The following is a 27,473-nucleotide window of genomic DNA, read 5'->3' as shown; positions in this document are numbered from 1 at the left end:
AGGAAACAACAACAAATCTAGCGAAATAGATCAGTAGACGCTTTTATGGAAAATTTCCAAGACATACCGTTAAGTGAGAAAAACCAAGCTGTGGAGCGACAGGCGGTTATTTGAAAGCCACGCACGCCACGGTGAAACGAAGCCACGCGTTTCCCCTGTCCACGCCAGGTGTGCACATCCTCCCACAGGCAGGCACGTCGGGACGCGGCCAAAGAGGAACTTTGTCTTTTTACTCTCCATTTCTCTTATGTTGTTGGAGGGTTTGTTTTGTTTCGTTTATTGTTAGAAATCCATTAGAATTGTGCAGTTAAAGAAAAGAAAATGTGAAACACGAGACAGGCAGGGCAGGCCAGCTGATGTCTGACCAGGCTGTGGGCCCATCATTGGTCCTTTGTTGCTGTGTGACTTGGGGCAAGGCCCTCGCCCTCTCTGGGCCTAAAGTGGAAATGTAAGCATTCTGGTGAAGCCACCTGTCCCCATAGTGCAAGCAGGGATGCATACATGGGGTACACAGTGATGCATGTACACATAGCCATGCAAGGACACACACATACATAGGTACACACGTGTACAAACATGAATTCCCACAATCATAAGACACACATGCATAAGCTACACACGCATGCTCATGTGCATACACGAGTTACACAGGTACATGCACACAGGTCATGTATGCACACAGGTGTGGCAAAGCGGTACATATACATGCATGTGCATGTACACACATGTGCACACACACTCTCTCATGTACGGTCAAAGCCCCTGGAGCCCTGAGTCATGCCTCCAACGTGGTCTTTGGGCAAAGGTCCAGGTCTTTGCTTGGGCCTGGTGTCTTGGTGGCACTAAGAGGAGGGATGTGGCCAAGCTGGACGCGGAAGCCGGGCTGGGAAGGGCCGCTGAGCGGGTTTGGGTCCAGGCCTTACACAGACATGCTGTGGCTGCAGGTCAGTACCCGCTCCTTCAACCCCAGCCTCTCCTGGCAAGACCCGACTTGCAGGATCATTATGGGATGGGGATGAGCTCACACGTGGGAAGAGCTCTGTAACTGGGATCTTTCAATCAGGTGAGAGCTTCAGCGTGGACGAGCCTGGGGGTCTTGTCGACGGCAGACTCTGACGCGCAGGGCGGGACCCGCACACGGGCTTCTCTAGGCAGCTCCTGGGGCTGCTGCCTCCGGGCACCACGCTCAGCGGTGAGAGGAGCTGGAGAAAGCCCAGGGATTTATGCGTCTCCAGAAGAACCCGCACGGGCACATGCAGGAAGGAAAGAGACAGTAGCAAACATGGCACGTCTGTGCCGGCGCCTGCGCTGGGCTGGGGAGGTGGGTGCCCTGGAGGCCCCGGCAGGCGGCACTGTCCTCCCCAGCCGGGGAGCTGGAAGGAGCCCTGCAGCCCACCAAATCCTGTTACATCCTGGCAATTACAGTTTATCGCTGCGGCACTAATCCCCTAAAATTAGTCATTAGCGGCTTAAGAACTATTTAGCGCCGGGCGCCCACTAAGGTGCTGGCGGAAGCGGGGGACATGCCGGAACCCGGCTGCGGGGACGGGCGGGGCCTCTGCCTCCCCCGCTCCCCACGCGCTGTTTCATTTCAACCCCACCTGGCAGGCGGGTGGAGAGGATTTGACAAACTCGAACCGCAGGCTTATTACATCTGCCGAGAGGGAGACATGCTCTGGGGACCTTTGCTCTCCACGGCCTGCCCAGACATGTCCCTTAGAGGTGGGATGGCAGCTTCCGCCCCTCCCTGCCTCTTCCCAGGGAAGGAAACCCCCGGAAGGAGCAGAGCCACCTGCTGCCTGCCGCGGGTGCCTCTGCCAGCACTGGCTGGGGGTGGGGGCAGGTGCAGAGCCTGGGGGAGCCCAGCAGGGGAGGGGCCAGCCCCCGGCTCTCCCACAGGAAGGGGCCTCAGAGATCCCCCAGCTGTGGAGGGAGGAAGGGGAGACTGAGGCAGGCATGAGAGCCACGTCTGGAGGCTGATGCAGGGCTGTGCTTGGGGACGGGGACTTGTTTGTGGCTGGTGACTGGGGTGGGGCCAGCAGCCCCAGAGGAGCGTGTGGCCCAGGCGCCAGGCTGCTCTGAGACACAGGGGTACAAGAAGGGCGCAGGTGGACCCGCAGGCATCCACCCCTGCTCCCTGTGGGGCAGCTCAGGACAGCCTGTGTTCCCCCTTGTGTGACCTTGGTCAGGTCTCTCTGAGCCTTCGTCTCCGCACCTGTAAAAGGGCACCTCTCAGGGAGTTGGCACCAAGTGCGGGACTGTGGTGACCTGCCTTGTGGCCCCAGGGCTCGGAGCCAGAGGGCGAGTGGGGGTGGCGCTAGCGGCTGGGTCCTGTCATGGCCAGGAGCTCTGGCCTGTGGCCACGGGCCGGCCACTTGCCAGCAGCCAAGCCAGCTCCAGTGAGGCCAGAGGAGTCCTGGGGCCCCAGGGGCAGTGTGGCCTGGCCTCACCCAGCACATGGGGGCGTGCGTGTCCCTGGGCCTGGCACCCACCATCCCGCTTCAGCGTCCTCACGGTGCCAAGGCCACCCTGGGGCTCTGCACCCGCACCCCGGCGACTCCCAGGGCCTGATGGATTCCCCAGAATGAGACACGTGCACACAGATAGGCACTCACACACATACACATGTGCATGCACACACACCCATGTGCACACATGCACATGCATGCACACGCACGTGGCCTCGAAGTCCATTTCTATGGGCCAATGGTTCCGTGCCAGGTTCTTCCTGGACATGGCATTGCTGCTGGGCACACGCAGGCCCGGTCCAGGCAGACACAGCCTCACCTGGTGCTCTGAGGGGAGTGGGGGCAGGTGGGAGGGTCAGGCTGGCCCCCCATGGCCCAGCCTGGGGCCCACCGACACCTGTGGAGGCCTTTCCTCCTGCAAACGGTGGGGTTGGGGTTCCTGAGTGGAGAGAGCAGGGCCAAGCACACAGATGGGCCCACAGAGCCCCAACCCCCACTGGAGATGGCAGGTAGCACAGGACAGGGAATAGGACTCTGTCTTGTTACAACATATCCCAGCACTTGAACCAGAGCTAGTACACCACAGGTGCTTATACACCACAGGCGCTTAATAATTGTCTGAATGGACTGAATGAATGACTCCACTCTGACGTCTGCCAGAAACACCTCAGTTGGGGGCATGGCTGCTGCAGGGGCAGGGCTGGATTCCACGTGGCTCAGGCGGAGAGTCCTGTGAGGAGGGTGGCTGCTGTGCTGTCCCTGTCACCATGCTGACATGAGGCCCCACCTGTGAGGGGCGGGAATAGTAATGAGGCGGGGGCTGCAGGCACAGGGAACCCAGGATTCCCCCGGGGGTGTGCGGAGTGAGGGGCGCCCGAGCCTGGTGCGCTCACCTGGGAAGTGGGGACGCAGCACCCCCAGGGCAGCGGTGGGGCCACACAGGTTTGGGGCTCTGGGGTTTGGCAGGGCCCCAGCCCCGGGGGGACCTGACCCGTGGTGAGTCTCACCCTGCTCTGCATCCACGTGGTCTGTAAGGGACGCACCCAGCAGGCCCCAAAAAGCCTCCCTGACCCCAACCCCCAGGTTCACAGACCCTCCTTGAAGCCTTCGAGCCCAGAAACAGAAGCCAACACTCAGGCCCGATGTGTGGGGGGCGCAGAGTGAATCAGGCAGCTGCCCTTCCCGTCCAGGTTCGGAGCACCCCACCCTCTCCAGGGGGCCCACTTGAAGTTTAACCCCAACTTTCCAGCCCGAGACCTGGAGGGGAACCCCAACTTTCCCATCTGAGGCCTGGAGGAGGCGTCCATGCAGAGGACATTGGGTTTTCATGGAGGTGCTGGGTGGGGTGGGTGGGGCCGGGAGGTGGAGCCAGAGCCCCCAGCCCAGGCCAGGAGTCCGGCTGTAGGTGGCAGAGGTGGCTTTGGCTTCTGGTCCCATCAGCATCCCAACACCGAGTCTCGGAGTAGCCCCACCCTGCTGGGGTGGGGGCACCAGGCAACGGCTCCTGGCTCCTACCCTTTCTCCCCACACACCTCTGGGCTGGGACCTGAGAGGTGGCCGTCCCTGGTGCCCAGGGGACATGGGCGGCAAGCAGTGGGGGCCGGGCCTGGCAGGACGTGGAGCAGGGAGCCATCGGCTTGGGGCCTCGGACACACACAGTCGGGAAGAGGGCTGGGGCAGAAAACTTTATTTCATACGGCGAGGAACTGCCTGGTGGCCACAGGCCCACCCTAAGGCTCCAGATGGGCAGGGTCAGAGCGCGTGGGCGGAGGGCAGGGCCGCCTGGGAAGGGGTGCAGGCTGAGCTCAGCAGCCTCAGGGCTGAGACAGTGTCCACACAGTCAGGCGTGGGGCTGTGACGGCCACCACGTCATGATGCTGCCAGGGGAGGACATGCACCCAGGCGGAGGGCAGGGACAGGCCGAGGCAGAGGGGTTCTTGCGCTGCCGCCTAGGCCACGGCGGTCTGGCGGCTGAAGAGCTCGAGGGTGAGGGAGCTGAGGAAGGCGGGGATGCTGTCCTGGCGCAGCAGGTGCAGCTCGATGAGCGGGCCCACGGTGCGCGAGAACTCCGTCTCCAGCAGCTGCATCTTGGAGCCCGAGGGGCCCGTGGCCTGCGGGGGGAGAGACAAGACAGGGTCAGCGTGGGGAGGCCTGGCAGGTCTCTCCCCTCCCTGGCCAGGCGGCCCCTCCAGCTGTAGGGAGGAGCCAGGGGACCTCCATCTACTGCTGACCACACCCCGGGCAAGAGAGACCTGGGGCGCCCGTGTGGCTGCAGGCAGCTGTCTGGGGTCCCCTGGCTTTGTGCCACCCCCGCTACCCCAGCCTGGCGCCCGAGCAGCCTCATCTGTTTGTTCGAGCGTCTTCCTCCGTTTTCGTGCTGGGCTTCTCCTGCCCCCACTCCTAGTTAGCATGTTCGGCCTTGTCATAGTTCAACACAAACCATTTTTAAACAAAAAACAAGAGAAACCGCTCTGACCTTTTACTAAGAAAATCCTTTCATTTTTGCCTTATGCTCTTGATTCTGAGTTTTCCCCTAAATGTCAGAGGGGCCGATTCTGCAGCTGTCGGGAGCAAGTGGGAGCCAGGCAGAGGCGCGGGCTGGGTGGGAGCAGAGTAGGGAGAAAAGGCTCTCCCTCCCCGCACCCGAGGCTGCCACGCCCAGGAGGGCCCAGCCACTGCAGTGGTGGCCTCGTGGACGGGGCTCGCTGGGCGCCTGGCTTCCAGGCGCTGGCAGGCTTTGGGGGCCGGATCATTCTTTATCTGGAACAGACAGGACCCTCCCTCATCCACACCTCGACTGCTGTCCTCGCTGGATGGGCAAAGCCTTGCACAACACCCCCCCCGCCCAGCGCCCTCGCCACCCACCGTGGCTCCAGCAACGCCTCCTGGGCCAGCCCCTGGCGGTTCTGGGGTAATGAGCCCCCTCCCCAGGGCCCTACCCTCCAGGTCTGGGTGGGTGTCATGCTGCTCTTGCTGCGCACCCCAAAGGAAGGCAGATCCAGCTGTGTGCACCACGCCAGCCCCACAGATAAGCCGTGCCCGTCCTGTAGGGCCCCAATGAGCCCACCTTCCGTACCCACCCCAGGGCTCTGAGCCCTGCTCTCCCCTGACTCTGTCCCCTTTTGCCTTGGAAGGGGCCACATCCCCACTAGACCCACCTCAGCAGCCACCAAGGCCTGTCACAATGAGCTGAATGAACTACGCGTGCCGATCAACCTCTGCTCAGCCTCTGCCATGTTCAAATACCGCCCAGTCCCCAGGTGCCTTGTAAATCACTGCAATTAGGGCCGTTCACTTAAAATCCGAGCGCAATTTTTTAAAAAAAGCAAATTGCCCAGGAAGACATGTTGGCCGTGGCTATCAGTATTTCTGGGGCCGCCTGCGCTGTCTCCGGCTCCCTCTCCTCCCAGCGTCTGGGCGGCCAAGCTGCCACCTGTCTGGTCTGCGGCACACGAGCAGTGGTATGGCTAGCAGGTGCCCTGGGGGTACCCAGACACTCAACCTTAATGAAGACGCTTGTGGCCTGTCAGTTGGCAGCTGCTGCACTCTGGCCTGGACCCTGCCTCCCCCAGAAAGCAGGGCAGCCTGTCCGGAAGGCCAGCCTAGCACTGGAGGCCGGGGTCTGGCTGCCATAGCGTGTGACCACAGAGCAGCTAGAGAATGGCCACATGCAGGCTCGCTGGGGCGTTACAAGCAGTGATGCGTGACCTGGCCTCCTAACCCGGCTTTGCCGCTGTAGTCACTCCAACAGCGAACAGCGCAAGACCACCTCTGTGCAGCTCGGAGTGGAGAGGTCACAGAGTATTGGTCACCCCCTGCCAGTGGTGTCCTAGTGGCACCTACAACAGGCACCCCAGGAGCTTCCTTGGCATAGAGGGATGAGGGAGGAGACAGATGAGACAACAGACCCCCGCAGGGCAGAGATGGGAGCCCTTCCCTCCGCCCTCCCCTCGGGTTGCAGGGTGGGGCAAATAAAGGTGCAGATGAGGGCACTAAGGGATTCCTGTCCAGAGCAGGGTCACCTGCTGCCCAGGGTGTTAGAGAAGATTCCACCAATGAAGAAATGGGATGGAGAAGGAACCTAGAGATTAAACCCACTGCAATGTATGGAACCTGAATCCAGAGCCAGGTGAGCAAAACTGAAATGATTGATGATATCAAGTGTTCAGGAAATGTAAGCAACACGCTGTCAAGACACTGGGGAGTTATTTTAGTGCTGGTTACATGTGATGGTGGTATCGTGGTTATGCTGTTAAATAATAAAAGTGTCCCCACTGGTGCGTGAAGAAGCGGCTGATTCCAGGGCTGGAGCAGCGCGGTACACACTGCGCCTCGAGCACCTGCCATAAAGAAGGGCTCAGATGGAGGAGGACGCCCTGGGGTAAAACAGGAACCTGAAGTCACCATAGGAAAGAGAGCAGGAGAGTCTTGGAATTCGTGGAAGTTAAACAGAGCACTCCCAGACAGCCTGAGTCAGACAGGAAAGCTCGAAGGAAATAAAAATACAAAGAACCAAATGAAAGTGAAAATACATCATAAAGCTGTGGGATGCACCCAAGGCAGTGTTCAGAGGGAAAATAATAGCACCAAATGATTCCATTAGAAGAAAGATCTCTAATCAGTTATCTAAGTTCCTACTTCAAAAGAGCAAAATAAACCTAAAGCAAGCAGAGGAGGAAATAAGATAAAAGCAGGAATAAACAAACTTGAAAACTGGAAAACAACAGAGAATTATTGAAACCAAAAGCTGGCCCTTGAAAATCTGGAATAAAACTGATAAACCTCTGGCAACACTGACAAAGACAGAGCAGGGAGAAATGACCAACAGCATAACTGAAACAGGCAAAGCCACAACAGACCCTGAAGCCATTAAAAGAAAAAGAAAGTACTACAAAGAAAACTTTATGCTCATAAATTTAGCAGTTTAGAAGAACTAGACCAATTCCTTGAAAAACTTAAACTACCAGAACTTAGCCAAGATAAAACAGATAGCCTCAATGATCCTATAACCATTAAATAAATCGAATTTGTAATTAAAAAGCTCCTCAAAAAGAAATCTCCAGTCCCGGATGGTTTCACTAAAGAATTTTACTAAACATTTGAATAAGAATTAGTACCAATATTACACAATCCCTTCCAGAAAACAAAAGAGAGGGAACACTTCCCCACTTGCTGTTAACCTGGTACCCGAACTGACAAAGGTTGTGCGTACATGCACCTATGCACAGAAACGTGTATCCGTGTCTCTTGTGAACTTAGATCTAAAAATCCTCAGCAAATATTAGCAAATTGAACTGGCAGTATACAAAGAAGAATACTATGCCATGATCAAATGTGGTTTATTTTAGGTATACGAGGCTGGTTCAGTATTTGGAAACCAGTCAGTGTGATGTGCCACATCAACAAGCCAGAGAATATACACCACATGCGATCCTGTCAACTGACACAAAGAAAGCATTTCACGTAATTCAACATCCATGCAAGATACAAACTCTCAGCCAAAGCAGGAATCAAGGGCAACTCCCGACTTGATAAAAACCATCCACGAGTAATTGCAGCTGACATCAGAGTTTGGGCGAGAGCCTGACCACCCTCCCTCAGGCAGTAAGGGAGGGCCCTTGTTCTCCCCATATAGCCCCAACCAAGGCAGGAAGGTACGAGAAGGAAATAAAGTGCACACAGATTGCGAAGGAAGAAACGCAACTTCCTACGTCAAACGACATGAGTGTTGCTGCAGAAAATCCCAAGAAACCTACAGAGAAACTAGAACGGGTGAGTGAGTTCAGTAAGGTTGTAGAAAACAGGATTAACATACAAAAATCTATCGCATTTCTGTAAAGCAGCAGTAAACAAGTGAAAAGCAAAATAAAAAAGGCAACACTATTTACAGAAAATCTTAAGTACTTGGGTATAAATCTAACAAAACCTGCACAGTGTCTGCATGCTGAAAGTTACAAAGCATTGATGAAAGAAATCAAAAGAATATTTAAATAAATAGAGAGATACAATGTTCATGGATTAGAAGACTTAGCATAGTAAATATATCAATTTCCCCAACACTGATCTGTAGATCTTAGTGTGATTCCTATCAAAACCTCAGCAAGATTTTTTGTAGACAAAGTCCTAGAACAGCCAAAGCAGTTTTGGAAAAGAACAAGGTGGGGCCCTGCTCTTCCCAATGAGCAGGTGCGCTGTGTGGCCACCACACAGCGCTACGCGGAAGCTACACGTGCGGACGTGGGGGTGTGGGGGACTGAACAGGAACTAGGGGAGACCCACACGGACACGCCTCAACCACTTTTTAACACAGGCACAAAGGCAGCTCCACGTGGAGGTGCAGCCTGTGCTGTGAATGTGCAGGAGCAGCTGGACATCCACGGTTAAAAGGAAACATTTTGACCTGAACTTCACACCCCATATAAAATTTAACTCAAAACGTACCGTGAACATAAATGTAAAACATGAGACCATAAAACTTGAAAAAAAAAAAAGGGGAGAAAATCTCCAGGATCCGGGATTAGGCAAAGAGATTTTACACTTGGCACCAAAAGCACAATCCATAAAATAAAAATGCGTCAGCTGGACCTCACCAAAATTTTAAAACTTTGCATTGTGGAAGACCCTGTTAAGAGGATGGAAAGACAAGCTGCAGACTGGGAGAAAGTCACACGTCCAACAAAGGACTAGCACTTACTCAGGGCCTGGCGCACAGGAGCGGCGTCCACTCCTGTGTGTGGCTCTCTGATCGCCGTCTGTCCCCCACCACGGCACAGGCAGGCCCTGTCCGTCTCGTCTCCACTCCACTCCCAGGACAGACCTCTCGGAGCAGGAGGGTAACCAGGGCCCAGAGGCCAGGCTGTTGCACCAGGAGGCCGCCACACAGACAGGCAGCCCGTGGGCACGCTGATGGCACCCGCTCAGGCCCCACCGTGCCCAGGTGTTCTCACACCCCCACCGCCTGTTGCTCTCCCGCTGGCTTTCCTGAGAGAAGCTCCCCTTGTTCCAGGTAAGAAGCTGCAGGCCCAGGGGAGGCACGAAAACCCCACATTTAGCTCTGCAGGCATCACACACTGAATTGGACACAGCTCCAGGTGTCCCTGCCCTTGGAGTCCATCGTTCCTGTCTCTGGTGTTCTGCCAGCCTGCTGCTCCTGAGCCGGGGCTGGGGAGCAGAGAGTCTGCCATGCAGGGGCACAGGAGACCTAGGGGAGAAGGGCAGCGGGAAGCCCAGAGAGGACGGGGCTGTGCTTGCAGCTGCTTCCTGAGCCAGACCCTGTGGGGACAGTGTGGGTGCCCGTCAGCTGGGGGTCGGGCCCCATGGAGTGCCCAGCATTCCCTGCTTCAGCCACCTCGCCCCCAGGATGCACGCCCACGACAGACCTCCGGGTGACAGTCTGTCCACAGACCGAAGTGCTGCCCGCCCCAGCCCTCTCCTGGTGGCGCAGCTGCCCAATATCCGGAGCTGTGGAGTCTGCTAGACCTAGCGTCTCACCTTGGCTTGGCCACCCAGAAGCTATGACCCTAGGCACAGTGACAAACTTGAGCCCTAGCCACACACTGGGGTGGCTGAGAGGGCTAAAGGAGTCAGGCACGTGAGAGCACAGGGCCCAGGGAAATGCCACGTGCGGGGTGATCCGTGGCTGAGGAGAGCCCGCGCCCATTTCAGCCTGGTCTACAAGACCTAGAACTGCCCTGTGGCCTATCCCACGGTCCCTACTGTGACATGAGCTGCGGCCGCCTTGTCCCCATCCTGCTGCAGGGAGGACGGGTCTTCTGTCAGACCCCAGAGGCCCCCAGGGTCCCCGCGGAGACTTTCCCACCACGACCCGCAGGCCGGGCGACAGGCTTCGGCCTTGTGAGGACGGACGGCCACCGCACCGTGGGAATCGGGCTGTGTACAGACACCTACTCTCACGGCTGAGTGAGGGGGATTTTCTGCCTTGATGAGGCTGTAAGGAAATCAAAGTGTTTCCAACTTCAAAAGAGTATCCGGGTTTCTCAAACCGAGACTCGGCCATGTTCCAGGCGCTCTCACGCACTCACAGGCTGATCGGGACGGGCGGCGCAGCCACGTTGGTCAGGAGTGAAACCCCCACGTGCTCGCGCCGCGCTGCGCACTCGCTGTCCCTCACACGCACGTGCACGTACAACGTGCAAAAGACCCTGAGAAGATACATCACAGTGTTCACAGTGGTTAGCTCAAGTGCTAAGACGAGGGGGTTCATTATGGTTCTCGCCATTTTCCAGATGTTTTACTCTGCTACATATTCGTAATTAGCAAAAAATTATAACTAAATTATATTTGCAAGAGTTACCTGCTCTGAGACAGGCAGACGCACACGTTCTCTGCTGTGGGACATGCAGACACTTGGTCCTCACTGACCGGCTGAGGCCCAGGGCACGGTCAAGGCCTGGCTGCAGACTCTTGGGGCATCTTGCCACAGCACCCTGTAGTCGCCTGTTGGGCCTGCGAGTGCTCCCCTGCAGGACACCCCACTGGTGGGAGGGCCCCTCTACAGGCTCGCTGAGGTGTCCTGCGCCTGGAGTGCCACGCCAGCATCGTGGCTGGCATCTTGGCTGGTGGCACCGTGGACACTAGGTGTGAGTCAGAGCAGGAGCCGGGCCAGCGGGCAGAGGGGGCACTGGCAGGTGGCCATGCAGGAGCTGGCTTGAGGCTGTTTGTCACAGGGCTGGTGCTGGGGTCAGACACATGGGCACCCAGGGGTCAAGGGGCACAGCAGGGCTGGCTCGAGTGAATCACAGGGGCAGGGTAGGACACAGCTTCGTCTGTCCAGCAGAACTAGCGTGGAGGGGTCTGCCTCCTCCTGTCCACAGCGCCACACCGGGCTGGCACAGACGCCATCCAGCAAATGGAGCCAGCACAAAGGTGGACAGTGGCTTCCTGCCATGCTCGTTGACCCGGCCACGGGAGAGAGGCCATGGGACCCTGTCCTGCCGTGTGCTCAGCACTCCGGACCCTCAGACGAGTGCGTGGGGGCAAACAGGATGATGGTGACACGTATATCTCATCCTTCCACCTGACAGTTACGGCCCTTGGTGCAGCCATGGCAGGTTGTGCCGGCGTTCCCGCGTGGCGGCTCACAAACTCTCCACCAGTTTGCAACACAATTTAATACAACATTAGCCAAGAAAACCGCCCACGTGTCTGTGACAAATGTGGGAGCCAGTGAGAGGGGCAGGTGGGCCGGGTGAGCTGCAGACGCGGCCAGGGAACCACCTAGGCCCAACTTCACGGAGGTTAGACCCTTGGTGACCAGTGAGCTCCACCAAAGCCATTGGGGTGCTCTGTGGCCTGGGGTGAAGGGTCATAGGAGTGTCCAGCTCCATGAAAGGTGGCAGCAGGGGGCCTCTAAGCAGCTGGTCTGGCCTGCGGGAGGGTTGGGGTGCGGTGTGGCCCCATGTGTGATTGTGGCTTATGAGCAGAGAGGCCTGGAGGCAGCAGAGCCCACTGATGGGGGAGGCCAGGTGAGGCCCAGGGGACGTGGGCTCCGGTGGGAGGGGAGCTTAGTGGTGACTGGTGCAGGGAGTGGGCAGACAGGAGTGAGGGACCCCCCCACCCACCTCCCGCCCCAAGATGGCTCCAGAGCAACTGCAACCTCTCAGGGAGAAAGGACTTGGACAGGACCACAGCCAACTTCACAGAGAGTGGCCTTGTGGTGGCAGAGGTCAGAGGTCAGACAGAGAACACGGGCATAGGAAGCCCCATCGCCCCTCACCCGGCAGGTATGCTCAGTTTGATGGGATGAGACATATCCAGGAAGTGGGAGGGAACAGCTGGGGGGGTTGATGTTGGCCTCCCTGGAGAGAAGGTTCTAGACTGGGGGCTCCCCCTGCCCTGCTCCTCCATCCCTGATGGAGGCCTGAGGAGCCCTTGAGAGGACACCAGGGCGGTGAGCGCGAGGCTGCAGCTGAGGCCCAGAGCGGACGCGAGGCCCGAATGGGCCAGGGTCCCACGTGGGTGTCTCCACAGTGCTGTCGCCTGGGCTGGGCTCATTAGGCTGCCGGCCCCCACCTCCCTGCCACTGGGACAGAGTGTACAGCCTCAGGGGCCTCCAGAAAGCCTGGAGCCCAGCCCCTGAACTGTCCCCTTCCCTCCAGCGGCCTAGTGACACCTGGCCGCCCTGACCCTGCGGCCCGCCCGGCTCCAGGGAGGCCTCCCGGTGAGTGACCACTGCCCCTGTCATCTGGGGTCCGTGTCCTGCAGAGACTGATCCTGTCTGCCTTGGAAAGGCAAGCGCATGGCCCAGCCGAGCCAGCGTGGTCACGCTGAGTGGCGGCTATGACCTTCAGTCAGGACTGACCGTTCGTTCTTTCTTCAAAATTTTATTTTGAGATAACCATAAACTCACAAGAAGTTCAAAAATAGTCTGGTGTCCGTGTACCCTTCACTTAGCCCCCCAACAGCACTCTCACGTGGCCGTGGCATGGTGCCACACGTGGAGGCTGACACTGGCCCGGCACTGTTGACAGGCACATGGGCCGTGTCGCCCTCCTGAGCACACAGGTGAACAGCCCTGTGCGGGTTTCCACGCACACACCGGTCTGGACACTGCAGGCTGCCGTGAAAGTGAGGACGCCCTGGGCCACTCTGTCAGGGCTGAGCAGTGAGACGAACGAGGGTCACACGTGCCTTCATCCTGCCGGGGCCGCCTGGGGTCAGAAGTCAGCACCAGTCCCAGCTTGGCTGCTGCTTGTCTTCATGACCTCAGTGGCAACCGTCTTTATGCCAAAGGTCAGGCAGGCGGAGGGCTGAGCTGGTGCTCTGCACATTGCCACATGCATCGTGGGGACCGTTGGTGCTGCCACAGTCCACAGCTGGTGAGCCCAGGACGTGGTGACACACCCTGCAGCGTGTGGCTCAAAGGCCGATGATTGTATTCCAAACCCAGGCGCTGTGTGGCCACCGTGCTGTGCACATCGACGGCTCTTCGGGCACCTCAGCTGAGCGAGTTCCTGCTCCACGCTGGCAAGAGGACATGCGCTCCTAGCGTGCCCGACTCCCGTCCTTGCCATGGGCTCTGCTGCCCGTGACCAGCCTGCTAGGCTGCTGGCCCAAGGCCCAGGTAGGCGAAGCTCTCCTGACACGCCCTGCACGGCTCTGCCCACGGCCCTCGGCTCACGCCCATCTCACCGGTGTCCCTTGGGGAGTAGTGACAGCCAGACCCAAAGGAGCCCTCGCTAGACGCTGCCAAATGAGCAAAGGCGCAGAGGGACGTGGCCGCAACTGGGTCAGGACAATGTGGACAGAACGCCGAGAATAAACCCCCAGCACGAAGCTGCGGGAACGGAAGCTGGCAAAGACCGCGTCCATCGGGGAAAATAGCTCCGCCGATTAGCACTGTCTAATTGTGCCGAGGACAAGCATCTAAATGCCGCGCACTCTAATTACACCAGCGCCACTGGGACGCATCCCCGGCTGGGTGACCTGTTCCCTCAAGAGTGATTGGTGGGGAGGGTGAGGCCAGGCACCCTAACAGTCGCAGAAAAATCGCAAACCAACAATTATTATTATTATTATTCTATTTATACAGCTCCCCTCACACGCGCTCCACTTTAGAGCCGCTGCAGCTGCTCCTGCAGCTTCCAGAGGGAGGGGAGCGGAGGGAGGTGGAGGGTGGCCTGGGCGGTCACTCCTAGTAAGTCTCGCCCACCACAGATGGACACGAGGGCTACGGAGGGCACGGGGAGCCTTGGGAGCAGGGGGCAGGAGCAGGAGCAGAGAGGCGAGGGCCTGGGGTGGCTGGAGCCGGGAGCACAGCTGAGGTCAGGGCAGGGAGGACTTGGGCTCAGCTCGGCGCCTCCTCACTCTGTCTGCCGGGTGGGCCGTGGCCCGGCTGCTCCCTCACCCGTGAACGGGCTGGACAGCACTGTCCCTTCCTGTGCTGGAGGCGACTGAGAATCGGAGCCCGTGCACCCCTCGCCCCTCCAGACCACACACGCCGCAGCTGGGAGATCTTCCGAGGAGCGCAATGTGGCCACCGCGGGGGTGGGGAGTGGGTGGAGACGCAGGGGACCTGGGTGTCACATCCGGCCTCCCTGGCGCATCCCTCAGCCTCTCTGAGCCGAAGTCTCCTCAACGTAAAATGGAGACAAAGGCCCTTTTTCCTGTCGTGGAGGCTGCTGTGGAGTCGTAGAGACAGCCAAAAAGTGAGATGAGCTACACAAAGCGACAGCTGCTGAGTTGCTGGACTCGAGGGAACGAGGGCCTGGGCAAGAGATGTGGGCAGGTGGGGGACCCCTGGGGACCCCACTTTACCCCTGAGAGACCCTCGGGGCCCTGGTGCAGGGAGTGGCCAGGCAGAGCCCGGGAGGCTCCCCGCATGGAGGGGACAGAACCGGGTGGGGGTAACGGAGGTGGCCAGAGGGAACAGGACGGGGGATGGGCCAGCATGTGAGTGTGAGGCAGCCACCTGAGACCAGGGCAAAACCAAAAGATCAGAGAGAAAAACCTCACAAAAAACCAGCATTTGAAGCTCACACAGGCTGCAAATAGTGCCCACCCCCAGCCACAGTGACAGCCGACGTCACAAGGCCCCACAAGGCCCCAGGTGGACAGCCAGGAAGGGCCTCGCCTCATGAGGGGGCAGAGAGCTCCGGGCCACATGCCACCCCCCATCCCCTCCAAATCTTAGACCAAGACCTGAAAGGACCAAATTGTTTCCAACTAACCTACCTGCATCCCCAGACAGAGCTCAAGGACACTCACGGGGACACAGGACACGTGGCACCTGGCACAGTGACGCACATGGTGTCAGGCACCCATCAATGGAGACTGACCCAGAGCTCCTGACGCGGGGTTAGCAGATGACATTAAGTCATTATTACTTTGTGCCACATGGCCCAAAAGTTAAAGAGAGATATAAAGATACCAAAAAGAGCCAAACTGACCTTCTAAAAGCAAAAACAACTACCTAGGAGACGAAAAGCAGAGTGGGTGGGATCCACGGCAGATCAGACATCATGGAAAAGAGATTAGTGAGCAACAGAAACCACCCAAAATGAAACAGAGAGGAAGAAGAAAGCTAAGCACCCCCCCCCAAAAAAAAAGGAAGAAGAAAAGCACACAGGGGGCTGTGGGGTACCTTAGCGTGGACCCCACCACTGGGGGCGCCCTCAGGGAAGGCCAAGACGGGGAGGCACTTTTGCAGCAGCTCCAGCAATCCGCCAGGCACAGCCTGTGCCAGCCCTGCCCTGCAGTGTGACTTATGGCAGAAGGGAGGTGCTGTCGCTTCTGAGATTACGTTGCAATGGGCTGTGACTTCTGTCCCCTCTCCCCTGGTTCCCCCCAGTTCTCAGAGCTCCAACGAGCCAGCGGCTGTGCTGTGCGCTGCCCATGTGGCAAGGAGCTGACAGTGGCCTCCAGCCAACAGCCACTGAGGAACCGAGGCTGTCAGTACACCAGCCCGTGAGGAGTGAACCCCGCAGACACCCACGTGCCGGCCTGGACACGGACCCTTCCCCAGCGGAGACTTGAGGTGACACAGCCTGTGCGAGACCCTGAGCAGAGAGCCCAGCTAGGTCACACTTGAATTTCCCACCCTCAGAAACTGAGAGCCACTGAGCTTTGGGGTAACTTGTTATACAGTGATGGATAACCAATATGGGGGAACAGAAAAAAAATATATTTGAAAAAATAATGGCCCCCAGTTTTTGAAAGATGAGCAAAAGTATACACTGAGAGATCTAAGGAGTTCGACGAACCCCAAGCACAGAAAAGAAAAAAAAGAAAACTATATCAAAGTACACCATAATCAAATTGTTCAAAATCAGTAATAAAGATAAAATCTTAAAAGCGATCAGAGGAGAAGAAACCTTACCCACAGAGGAAAAAAGCTGAGGAGGGCAGCAGACGTCTCACTGGAAACAACGCAAGTGAGGAGACAGTAGAATAACATCTCTAACGCACAGAATTAAAAAGTCAACCTAGAATTCTATACCCAGTGAAAACCTCTCTCAAAACATCAAGCCTTCTTTCCATGAGCAAGAGCTTAACGACTTTCTCACCAGCTGACTCATGCTGCAGGAAACATTCAGGAAGTTTAGACAGAGGACCACGGGGACTGAAACGCGGGCTGGCGCAGAGAGAATGAAGTGACAATGAACTCTGTCGCCCTCACTCCCTCGGTGAATGGGTGAATGAGGGCGTGGGAGCTGCCGTACAAAGGCAGATACATAAAACATTTTAAAGTGTTACTTAAATCCTGTTAAAAAAGATAACTAAACAGAAATGATAACAACGTATTGTGGGGTTTGTAATACGTGTGTAAATAAAATGTGCAAGAAGAGGGCAAAGGCAGCAAGGAGAAAAGTGAGGTATGTGACGGTCAGTTTCTGCGCTGTATATAGGTGGTGTTGAACGGGTTGAGGTTGATTGAGACACGTTAAAGATCTACGCTGTAAATCCTGAAATAACCTGCAAAATAACAAGACGAAGAAATATAGCTAAGTCAAAAAAAGAGATGTGTGGATTTGGAAAAAATATGCAATCAATCCAAGAGAAGCAGAGAAAGGGGAACACAGAACAAACAGGAACAAACACGAGATGAAGCGCTGTGCGAGCTGAAGGTCACGCGGCCCTGCACCGAGCCGAGCAGGCCATCGGCGTCGCATTCCAGCAGCAAGTGCTCACTTGGTGTCTCTGCGTCACATTTTGGCAATTCTTGCAATGGTTCAAGTTTTTCATTATTATTATTATTATCTGTTATGGTGATCTGTGATCAGTGATCTCTGATGTTACTGTTGTAATTGTTTTGGGGTGCCACGAACTGTGCCCACATAAGATGGCAGACTTAATAAATGTGTGTGTGCTGGCTGGCTGCTCCACCAAGCTGCTGTTCCCCCGCCTCGCTCCTTCTCCTCAGGCCTCCCAGTGCCCTGGGCACAATACTGAAATTAGGACAATTAATAACCTACAGTGGCCTCTCAGCGTTCAAGTGAAAGGAGGAATCGCATATCTTCCACTATAAACCAAAAGCTAGAATGATTAAGCTAGTGAGGAAGGTGTGTCGAAAGCAAAGACAGGCCAAAAGCTTGGCCTCTTACTCCACACAGCTCAGTTGTGAAGGCAAAAGTGCTACTCCAGTGAACACACAGATGGTCAGAAAGCGAAACTGCCTTACATGGAGGTACGGAGAAAGTTTTACTGGTCTTCTTAGAAGATCAAACCAGCCACAACATTCCCTTAAGCCAAAGCCTGATCTAGAACAAGGTCCTACTCTCTTCGAGTTGAGGAAGCTGCAGAAGAAAAGTTGGGAGCCAGCAGAGGTTGGTTCATGAGGTTTAAGAAAAGAAGCCATCTCCATAGTGTAAAAGTACAAGGTGAAGCAGCAAGTGCTGGTGTAGAAGCTGTAGCAAGTTATCCTGGAGATCTAGCTAACATCATCGATGAAGCTGGCTACCCTAAATAACAGAGCTTCGATGCAGACAAAACACAGCCTTATGTTGGAAGAAGATGTTGTCTGGGACTTTCATAGCTAGGGAGAAGTCAATGCCTGGCTTCAAAGCTTCAAAGAATGGGATGACTCTCTTGTTAGGGGATAATGCAGCTGGTGACTTTAAGTTTGAAGCCAATGCTCATTTAACCATGCCAAAATTCTTAGGGCCCTCCCAAATTATGCTAAATCTACTCCACTTGCTCTATCAATGGAACAACAAAGCCTGAATGACAACACATCTGTTTACAGCATGGTTTACTGAATATTTTAAGCCCACTGTTGAGATCTACTGCTCAGAAAAAAAGGCTCCTTCTAAAACATTACTGCTCATTAACAATGCACCTGGTCACCCAAGAGCTCTGATGGAGACGTACAAGTAGACTGATGTTGTTTTCAAACCTGCTAACACAGCATCCACTCTGCAACCTTGGATCAAGAAGTAATTTTGACTTTCATGTCTTATTATTTCAAGTATTATTATTTAAGAAATACATTTTGTAAGCCTACAGCTGCCGCAGGCAGTGATTCCTCTGATGGATCTGGACAAGGTAAATTGGAAATCTTCTGGAAACGATTCACCATTCTAGATGCCATTAAGAATATTCATGATTCATGGGAGGAAGTAAAAATAGCAACAGTAACGGCAGTTTGGAAGAAGCTGATTCCAACCTTCAGGGATGACTTTGAGGGGTTCCAGACGTCAGTGGAGGAAGTAACTGCAGACATGGTAGAAACGGCAAGAGAACTAGAATCAGAAGATGTGGCTGAATTGCTGCAATCTCATGATGATTTTAAATGGATGAGGAGTTGCTTCTTTTGGATGAGAAAAGAGCGGTTTCTTCAGATGGAATCTACTTCTGGTGAAGCTGCTGTGCATATTGTCCAAATGACAACAAAGGATTTAGAATCTTACGTAAACTTAGTTGATAAAGCAGTGGCAGGGTTTGAAAGGACTGACTCCAATTCCTAAAGAGGTTCTACTCTGGGTAAAATGCTATCAAACAGCATCACATGCTACAGAGGAATCCTTCATGAAAGGAAGAGTCAATCAATGTGGCAACAACTTCCTTGTTGCTGTATTTTAAGAACTTGTCACAGCCACCCCAAGCCTCAGCAACCACCACCCTGATCAGTCAGCAGCATCAACATCGAGAAGGCAAAAGATTATGGCTCGCTGAAGGTTCAGATGATTGTTAGCATTTTTTAGCAATAAAATATTTTTTAAATTAAAGTATATACATTATTTTTAGATATAATGCTATTATATCTTTAACAGACAACAGTACAATTTTTAAATGTATGGGGAAACCAAAAGATTCATATGACTTGCTTTATCATAGTATTTGTTTTATCATAGTGGTCTGGAACCTAATCCACAATATCTCAAGGTAAGCCTGTATCAGACAAAGTAGATTTCAGAGCAAAGAATATTACTAGGGAAAAAGCCATTTCATAAGGATAAAAGAGTCAATTTATACATGAAACAAAAATTGATAAACATGCAAGACAGAATAGACTAAGTCATAATTATAGTCAGAGATCTCAATATTCCTCTATCAATAATTGATAGAACAGGAAGAGAGAAAATTAGCAAGGATGTAGAAGATCTGACAACACTGTCACAAAATTTGACCTAATTGGCCAGGGGCAGTGGCTCAAGCCTGTAATCCCAGGGCTTTGGGAGGTTGAGGAGAGAGGAATGCTTGAGGCCAGGAGTTTGAGACCAGCCTAGGCCACACAGTGAGGCCCCGTCTCCACAAAAAATAAAAAAAATTTAGCTTGGCATGGTGGTGTGCGTCAGCTACTTGGGAGGCCAAAGCAGGAGGATGGTTTGAGCCCAGGAGTTCAAGTTTGCAGTGAGCTGTGATCACGCCACTGTACTTCAGCCTGGGTGACAGAGTGAGACCCTGTCTCTAAAAAATAACAACAAAAACCTTGACCTAATTGACACTGATAGCACATTCCAGCAGAATACATGTTCTTTTTAAGTATACATACAGAACATTTCTATAGATAACATTCTGAAGTGACCTTAAAACAAATTTCAGTAAATTTAAAAGGATTCACATCATTCAGAGTATGATCTATGACACAGATCATTTAATTCCATAACAATGGAATTAAATTAGATGACAGAAATTAAATAACAGAAAGATATCTGAAATTTTTAAAAATATTTGGAAACTAAATACCATAAATAACCTATGGGGTCAAAGAAGAAATCAAAAGGGAAATTAGTAATTTGAACTGAACAAAGATAAAAACAAAATATCAGAATTCGTGGGATGCCACTAAAGCAGAAATGAGGGGAAACTTAATAGCATTAAATGTCCACGTTAGAGAAGAAGAAAGGTCTCAAGACAATGACTGTAGCTTCCACCTTAAGGAGCTACGATAAGAAGGCAAATCAGACCCACAGTAAGCAGAAGAAAGAAAATAAAGATCAAAGTAGAAATCAGTGAGATAGAAAATAGAAAAGCAGTTAGAAAGAATAAAACCAAAAGCTGTTTCTTTTAGAAGACTAATGAAATTGATAAACCTCTGACCAGACTGATTCGGAACAAAAGAGAGAAGACACAAATTACTAATATTAGGAATGAGAGAGGGGACAGCATCACAGATTCTGTGGATGTTAAAAGGACAATAAGAGAACATTATGAACAACTTTATGCCAATAAATTTGAAAACTTAGAAAAAAATGGACAGATTCCTTGAACGATGCAACCTACCAAAGCTCACCACCAAAGACAAGGACAACTTGAACAGCCCTATGTCTAGTAAAGCAACTGAATTTATAGCTAAACCTTCTCAGGAAGAAAATTTAAAGTCTAGATGGCTTTACTGGTGAATTCTATCACACATTTAATGAAGAAATAATACCAATTCTACATAAACTCTTCAAGAAACTTTGAAGAGGAGGAATGCTTTCCAACTCACTCTATGAGAACAGCATTACTGTGATACCAAAATCTGAAGACATTACAAGGGGGAAAAAACCCCGAAACTACAGAACAATAGTCCTCAGGAATTTATATGCAAAAATTCTAAACAAAATGGTTAGCAACTCATGTCCAATAGTATGTAAAAAGGATAATGCATCATGACCAAATGGGGTTTCTCCCAAGAATACAAGGTTGGTTTACCACTAGAAAATCAAAGTAATTCAACATAATAACAAAGTAAAAAACAAAACAAAACCATATGATCATCTCAGTAAGTGCAGGAAAACATCTGAACAAATCCAACATCCATTCCCAGAAAAAAAAAATTCTCAGCAAATTAGGATTAGAAGAGAATTTCCTCAGCTTGATGAAGGGTATCTATGAACAACACAGAGCAAATACTATGCTTAGTAGCTTAAGATTGAACGCTTCTCCTTCAGATTGGAAATAAGACCAAGATGTTCACTCTTAACACTTTTATTCAACATTATCCTGAAGCTTATAGGTAGTGAAATAAAGCCAGAAAAAGAAACAAAAAGCATCCGGTTTGGATAAGTACAAGTCCAACTGTCTTTACTACAGGCAAGATCACTGTCTAAGTAGAAAATCCAATCAAATAAAAAGCTATTAGAACTAATACATGAGTTTAGATAGGTTGTAAAATAAAGAGATCAATATACAAATGAGTTCTTTTTATACGCTAGCAACAAACTAAGAGGAAAAAAACAATTCCTTTTTAATAATATCGAAATCTGAAATACTCAGGGATAAACCTGAAAAAGATGTGAAACTCCTGCACACTGGAAATGAGAAGGCATTGCTGAGGGAAGCTGTTCACAGATTGGAAGCTTCGATATTGTTAAGATGTCAATTCTCCCCAAAATGATCTTTAGAGTCAATGTAATCCTAATCACAATCCTAGCAGGCTTTCTTTTTTTAAAATTTTTTTTGTAGAAATTAAAAAGCTGAGTCTACAATTCATGTAGAATACATGAGGAGAACCTAGAATACCCCAAACAACTTTGGAAAAAGAACAAGATTGGAGAGTGAATACTATCTGATTTCAAGACAGTAATGAAAACAGAAAAAGACAGAAAAATGGATCAATGGAAGATAATAGACTCAAACATGTACGGACAAGGAATGTTTTACAAAGGTGCAAAGGCAATTCAGTGAAGAAAGGACAATCTTTTCAACAAATGATGCTGGATTAATTATATATCCATATGCAATAAAAATAAGGAAGAAATTCAATCCACATCTTGTACCATATCAACTCAAAAGGTATCATGGACATAAATATATAATTTAAAACTACAAAAACTTCCAGAGGAAAATAATGGAGCAAATCTTTGTGACCTTCAGGTTGGGTGAAGATTTCTTATGACACCAAAAGCACATTCAATAAAAGCAAAGATTGGTAAGCTAAATTTAATCAAAATTAAAAACTTCTGCTTTTCAAAATGCACTGTTAAGAGAATGAAAAGACAAACCATAGACTAGAAAAAAACATTGGCAATGTGTGTATCTGACAAAGAATTTGTATACAAGCCGGACGCGGTGGCTCACGCCTGTAATCCTAGCACTCTGGGAGGCCGAGGCAGGTGGATCATCTGAGCTCAGGAGTTCAAGACCAGCATGAGCAAGAGTGAGACCCCCGTCTCTACCAAAAATAGAAAGAAATTAATTGGACAGCTAAAAATATAGAAAAAATTAGCCGGGCATGGTGGCGCATGCCTGTAGTCCCAGCTACTCGGGAGGCTGAGGCAGTAGGATCGCTTGAGCTCAGGAGTTTGAGGTTGCTGTGAGCTAGGCTGACGCCACGGCACTCTAGCCCAGGCAACAGAGTGAGACTCTGTCTCAAAAAAAAAAAAAAAAAAAAAGAATTTGTATACAGAATACACAAAGAACTCTCAAAACTCAGTAAGAAAACATAAAACCCGATAAATAATAAGCAAAAAGATATGAACAGATACGTCACCAAAAAATGACAAATAAACACATGCTCAATGTCATTAGTCATTAGGAAAATGTAAATTAAGACCACAAGGAGGTAGCATTACTGACCTCTTAGCATGGCTGACCGTAAAAAGACTGATCCTGTCAAGTCCTAGGGAGGACGCAGAGAAACCAGAACTCTCCCGCACCACTCGTGGGAACATGAAATGGCACAGCCACCGTGCAAGACGGTTTGGCAATTTCCTGGAGAGTCAGACATACACCTACCACGTGATCACGCAGCGGCATGGCCAGGTATTTACTCAACCAAGAGGAAAGGGAAGGGACTTCCACACAGACTCGCAGGTGAACGTTCACCGTGAACTTCATTCGCAATAGCCCCAAACGGAGACAACCCAAATGTCCATCGGCAGCGGTGGATAAACACACTGCGCTTTGTCCATATAATTTTTTTATTTAGCAGCAAAGAGGAACGAACTTTTGATACCCATAATAACATGGATAAATCTCAAAATAATTATGCCGAGTGGAAAAAGCCAGACAAAAAAGATTCTATTTACGCAAAACTCTAGAAAACGTGAACTGCTCTGCAGTGACAGAAAGCACAGAAGGGTCGCGGTCGCCTGGGGTGGGTGGACCGGAAGGGGTGGGGTTACAGGGCCCAGGGGTCTCTTGGGGAGTGGGGTATGTTCACTATCTCAGCTTCATCAATAAAGCAGATTAACAAAGGACACCACACAGGAGCAGACGCACCCTCCCCCCAACCCCGTCCCAGTGAAGTGGGCAGGCTCACTGCGCCCGTGCCACAGCCCCCCGCGCCACACTGCTCCCTCTGCGTCCATGCTGCTGCGCCCCCTGTGCCCACACTGCTCCCCCTGCGCCCAGGCCACAGCCCTCTCTGCGCCCGTGCCACAGCCCCCTGCACCCACACTGCTCCCTCTGCACCCACACCGTCGCCCCCTTGCGCCCACACAGCTCCTTCCAGCACCCACGCCCCCTCCCATATCTCCCCCTCTCGGGTTTCTTGTGATGATTCCGGTTTCACCGGCTCTAACCAGACTGCAAATTACAGTCGGAGAGGCCTGGGAAGGGTGTGGTAGGGTGACCTGTGGGCTCTCCGCAGCACCCTGAGTGCAATTCCTCCCTCCTCCCAACCAGCAAGCGCAAGCAGCCCCAAGGAGCCCAAAGGGCTGGTGACGACTCCCAAATACACGACAAGGGGGGCCGGGGCTGGGAGGAGGCCCACCACTCCACTTCCTCATTATTGACCCTGGGTAAGCTCTTCACCTCTCGGAGCCCCAGCTTCCTCCCCTGTAAAATGGGGCTAGCACTCGCATCTCACTGGCCCAGGTATGAGCGAAGGAGAAGTGGGAGACAGAGACTCAGCTCCCTGCTGGGCAGGAGTAAGCACGCAGTAAACAGCAGCCACCTTCCAGTAGCGCTGATTTTCCCAATCAAGTGATCCTGGAACCAGTGCGAACAGGGACCTGCTTTCCCCAGCCCCACACCTGAGGGCACAGTGGGCTCGGGAGTGAACTGGGGCTAGAGTCCCCACCCCAGCCTGGGTCTTGGGCAGGACACGCCATCTGCCACCGCCTGGCGCCTGTGTGGAGGGGCTCTGACCCTGCCCAGCAGCCCCACACCTGGCCACAGCCCCGCCACCCACCACAGGTTCCACTCACATTATGACCAGCCACCTCCATGCCTGGTGGCAGGGATGTCTTGTCCTTGCTTTTGGGGGGTGATGGGAGGGTCCTCCCTAGGACGATGACTCCACTGTTGTCTGTGCTGGGGGCAGAGGGGCCGGTGCAGCGTGTGGCCCAGGTAGGTAGGATGTGGGTGGAGGGCCTGGGATGGGCTTGTCCTGGGTCTGGGGTGGCGGTCACCTTTTGTTCCCTCCCAGGACAGACACGCTGGGCCCTGAGGAAGCCTCCGCCTCCTGCTTGGCACATCCCTCCACAGGAAAGCGCCTGCCTGTCCAGTGATATGGCCTGGGGAGTGGCTTGGCTCTGGGGCCAGCTGCCCATGGAGAGGTTAGGACTGGGATGGGACCAGCCTGTTCCTTTCTGAATGGGGCTGGCAGCAAATCTTCAGGCTGCTTGGGGTCTTCAAGAAGGTGCCCAAAACTGAACATCTTGAGGAAGCAGAGGCAGCACCATAGGATGATGGAGAGAAAGATTTTTGGCTTAGTCAAAGGAGTAACTTTCTAATAGTTTAAACGTGTGAAGCACGGAATAGACAGGCTTGGGAGGCAGCAGGCTTCTGTCTTAGAGGCTCACGCAGGCTTGGTCCAGTTGGCCTCCACTTCCTTTCTGGCCATGAACTTTCAGAGCCCTGTGCCAGGGCAGAATGCTCCTAAATCCTGAGAAGAGAGGCTGGGGTGGCTTGTAGGCTGGGAGCGGGGTCATCTCCCAGACTGCCCACAGGCATGGGGCTCTTTCCAAGGGGCTCGGGCTGGCCCCACGTGGGGACTCATGGCGTGACAGCAAGCACTACTGTCCCACAAGCCTGCATGTGCATGTGTGTACATGTGTGCATGCATGTGGCTCACTCAGGACAGCGTCGAGGCCCATACATCCCACTCAGCCTGCAGCAGACACTCAGATACTCTTTCCCATAAGCTGGATGCAGCCTCAGAACCCTTCTCAACACAGTATCTGGGAAGCCACCATCAACCAGCTGGCATTAGCAGATGAGATAAAACCGCTGATCAGCCTTTCACTACTGCCCAAAGTATGGAAGGACTTTGCGCTTCCCTCACTCTCTGAACTGCCAATAAGGAGAGCTGCACATCATCCCCTTCCCCATCCCCCAAGGCAACCATGACAGATGTCCAGGTGGCGGGCAGGGGCTGGTTCCCGGCTTTTTAAAGCTCGGAAGGTGGAGGGAGGTTGACACCAGGCCTGCTCCTACCATACCTCAAAGACATAGGCTGGTCTGCCTGGGAATACCTGTGGCCAGGGCCCAGGCTCCAGCCCACACACACTGGAACCGGCCCTTAAATCACTGCTGGAGGACGAGCCAGGCGGTGTGAAACCCCTTCCCCTGGTCACAGTCCACACAGGCAGGTGTGCGGGCGCACAGACCTGTTCCTCACTGGCCCCCTGACTGCCATGGTGGAGACGCTCTCCAAGTGGAGGGGATCCGACACTCCTTTCACGCAACAGTGGCCCAGGACACGAGGCCTGCCTCCGCCCACCCCTGCCTGAAACCTGCTCCCCTCCCCGCTCACCAGGTGCACAGTGCTGCTGACGCTGGCACCCACAGCCCTGCTGCCGGCACACGGGGTCCCGCTGCCAGAAATGTCATCCATCACCTGGATGGACAAACTTGTGTGTACCAGCAAGCCCCAGCTCCAGGCTACCCCCTCCGCAGAGCCTTGCCTGACTGCTGAGCTCCTTTTGCATCTAGGAGATGCCTCTGGGGTCTTCACGCTGGGCTGTGCAAGCAGCTGCTGTATGAGCAGTGGGGCAGCGTCACACACTTGCAATGAGACCACCACAGCAGAGGAGGCTTCTGTGGGGCCCGAGGCCTTACTTCCTCTATAGGGCAGCCAGGGGCGAGGCATTCTCTCCCCACCCAGACGCGAGCTGCCTCCTTCTGCTCACTATTGCTGGACACACCCGACACACCCCACACACCGGGTCGCGTACCAGACCTGGGGTGTAGACATAGCTGAGACCCAGGCCTAGCCTGGCCGGGGAGCTTGGCGTTTGCATCTCCGGGCCACAGGAGCTTTCCCTGGCAGTGGCTGCGGGGAGTGAGCCTTGCCAAGGCTGATCCCAAAGCCTCGCCCCAGAGTGGCTGCGCTTCACGGGATCCTACTGAGCCTGGGGCACGTGGCTGAGGCCCTAGTGGCCGTCTGCTGCTGAAGCTGCCAGAACGTGCTGCTGCCATTACCATCAAGAAGAACGTTTCACTGGTCCTGGTTTAAAAATGTCCCCACAAGTGACGTGATTTTCCAGAAAGTCAGATCCCTTCGGTCACTCTGACTCCGGGGCGAGGGTGACTCTCTCCTTGGCTCTGCTTCTCGCCTGGCGGAGACGCACCTGCACTGGATGTGGCAGAGGCAGCCCGGCGGGGCTGAAGACTGACTAGCACAGGGAACAGGAATTGGTTGCTTTATACCAAGTTTAGATGCATCTAGAAGCTTCTGTCCTGACCCTCCAGCAAAGACGACGTAACTGAACACAGCTGCTGAGCACCCCACCCTCCTTGGTCCGGCTGCTCCTGCCAGCTGCGAGTGCCCCAGGTGAAAGCAGAGCGTCCCCGTCACTCACAACACGGGCCCATTGCCCTCCGGAGCCTCCTGGCCAGTGCCGTTGGTGACGGCCTGATTCCCGTCTAGTTCTCGGCCAAATGAGTGCTGGGCCCAATGGCCGGCCGAGTCTAGCGCTGTCCTCACATGGCCAGAGTGGCTGCGGCATTGGGACTTGAATGCCAGATGCCACATCTACCGGCTTCCTGGACTCCTCAGGCACACAGGAGACCAGGGCATGACTGAAGGTCTCAGGCCTCCCCGACCATGGAGAGGGGCGTCCATGGCTCTGTCTCGGGTCAGAACTCTGACCGTGACACTGCAGGTCCCCGTCCCGCTGTGGGCTGGGGACTCCGTGTCCTCGCCTGTGAGGTGGGAAGATCTCACCCATC

General features: G+C 53.4%; 1 protein-coding gene across 2 annotated transcripts in view; it reads right to left on the bottom strand.

The window, feature by feature from the left end:
- Window positions 1-4,381: 4,381 nt before the first annotated feature.
- MAD1L1 (MAD1 mitotic arrest deficient-like 1 (yeast)) overlaps window positions 4,382-27,473 on the bottom strand; it is a 396,911-nt gene continuing 373,819 nt past the window's right edge. For both annotated transcript variants that reach the window (XM_012639097.1, XM_012639098.1), the window contains one exon: window positions 4,382-4,579. In XM_012639097.1, the coding sequence (XP_012494551.1) occupies window positions 4,418-4,579 (162 nt within the window). In that variant the 3' untranslated portion in view covers window positions 4,382-4,417. The remainder of the gene's footprint in view (window positions 4,580-27,473) is intronic.

The sequence above is a fragment of the Propithecus coquereli genome, unplaced genomic scaffold (genome assembly GCF_000956105.1).
Source record: "Propithecus coquereli isolate 6110/MARCELLA unplaced genomic scaffold, Pcoq_1.0 Scaffold137, whole genome shotgun sequence".
In the NCBI taxonomy this organism is placed as follows: Eukaryota; Metazoa; Chordata; class Mammalia; order Primates; family Indriidae; genus Propithecus; species Propithecus coquereli.
Note: the sequence above shows the minus strand (reverse complement) of the source record. Positions and strands in the feature narration are given on the sequence as shown.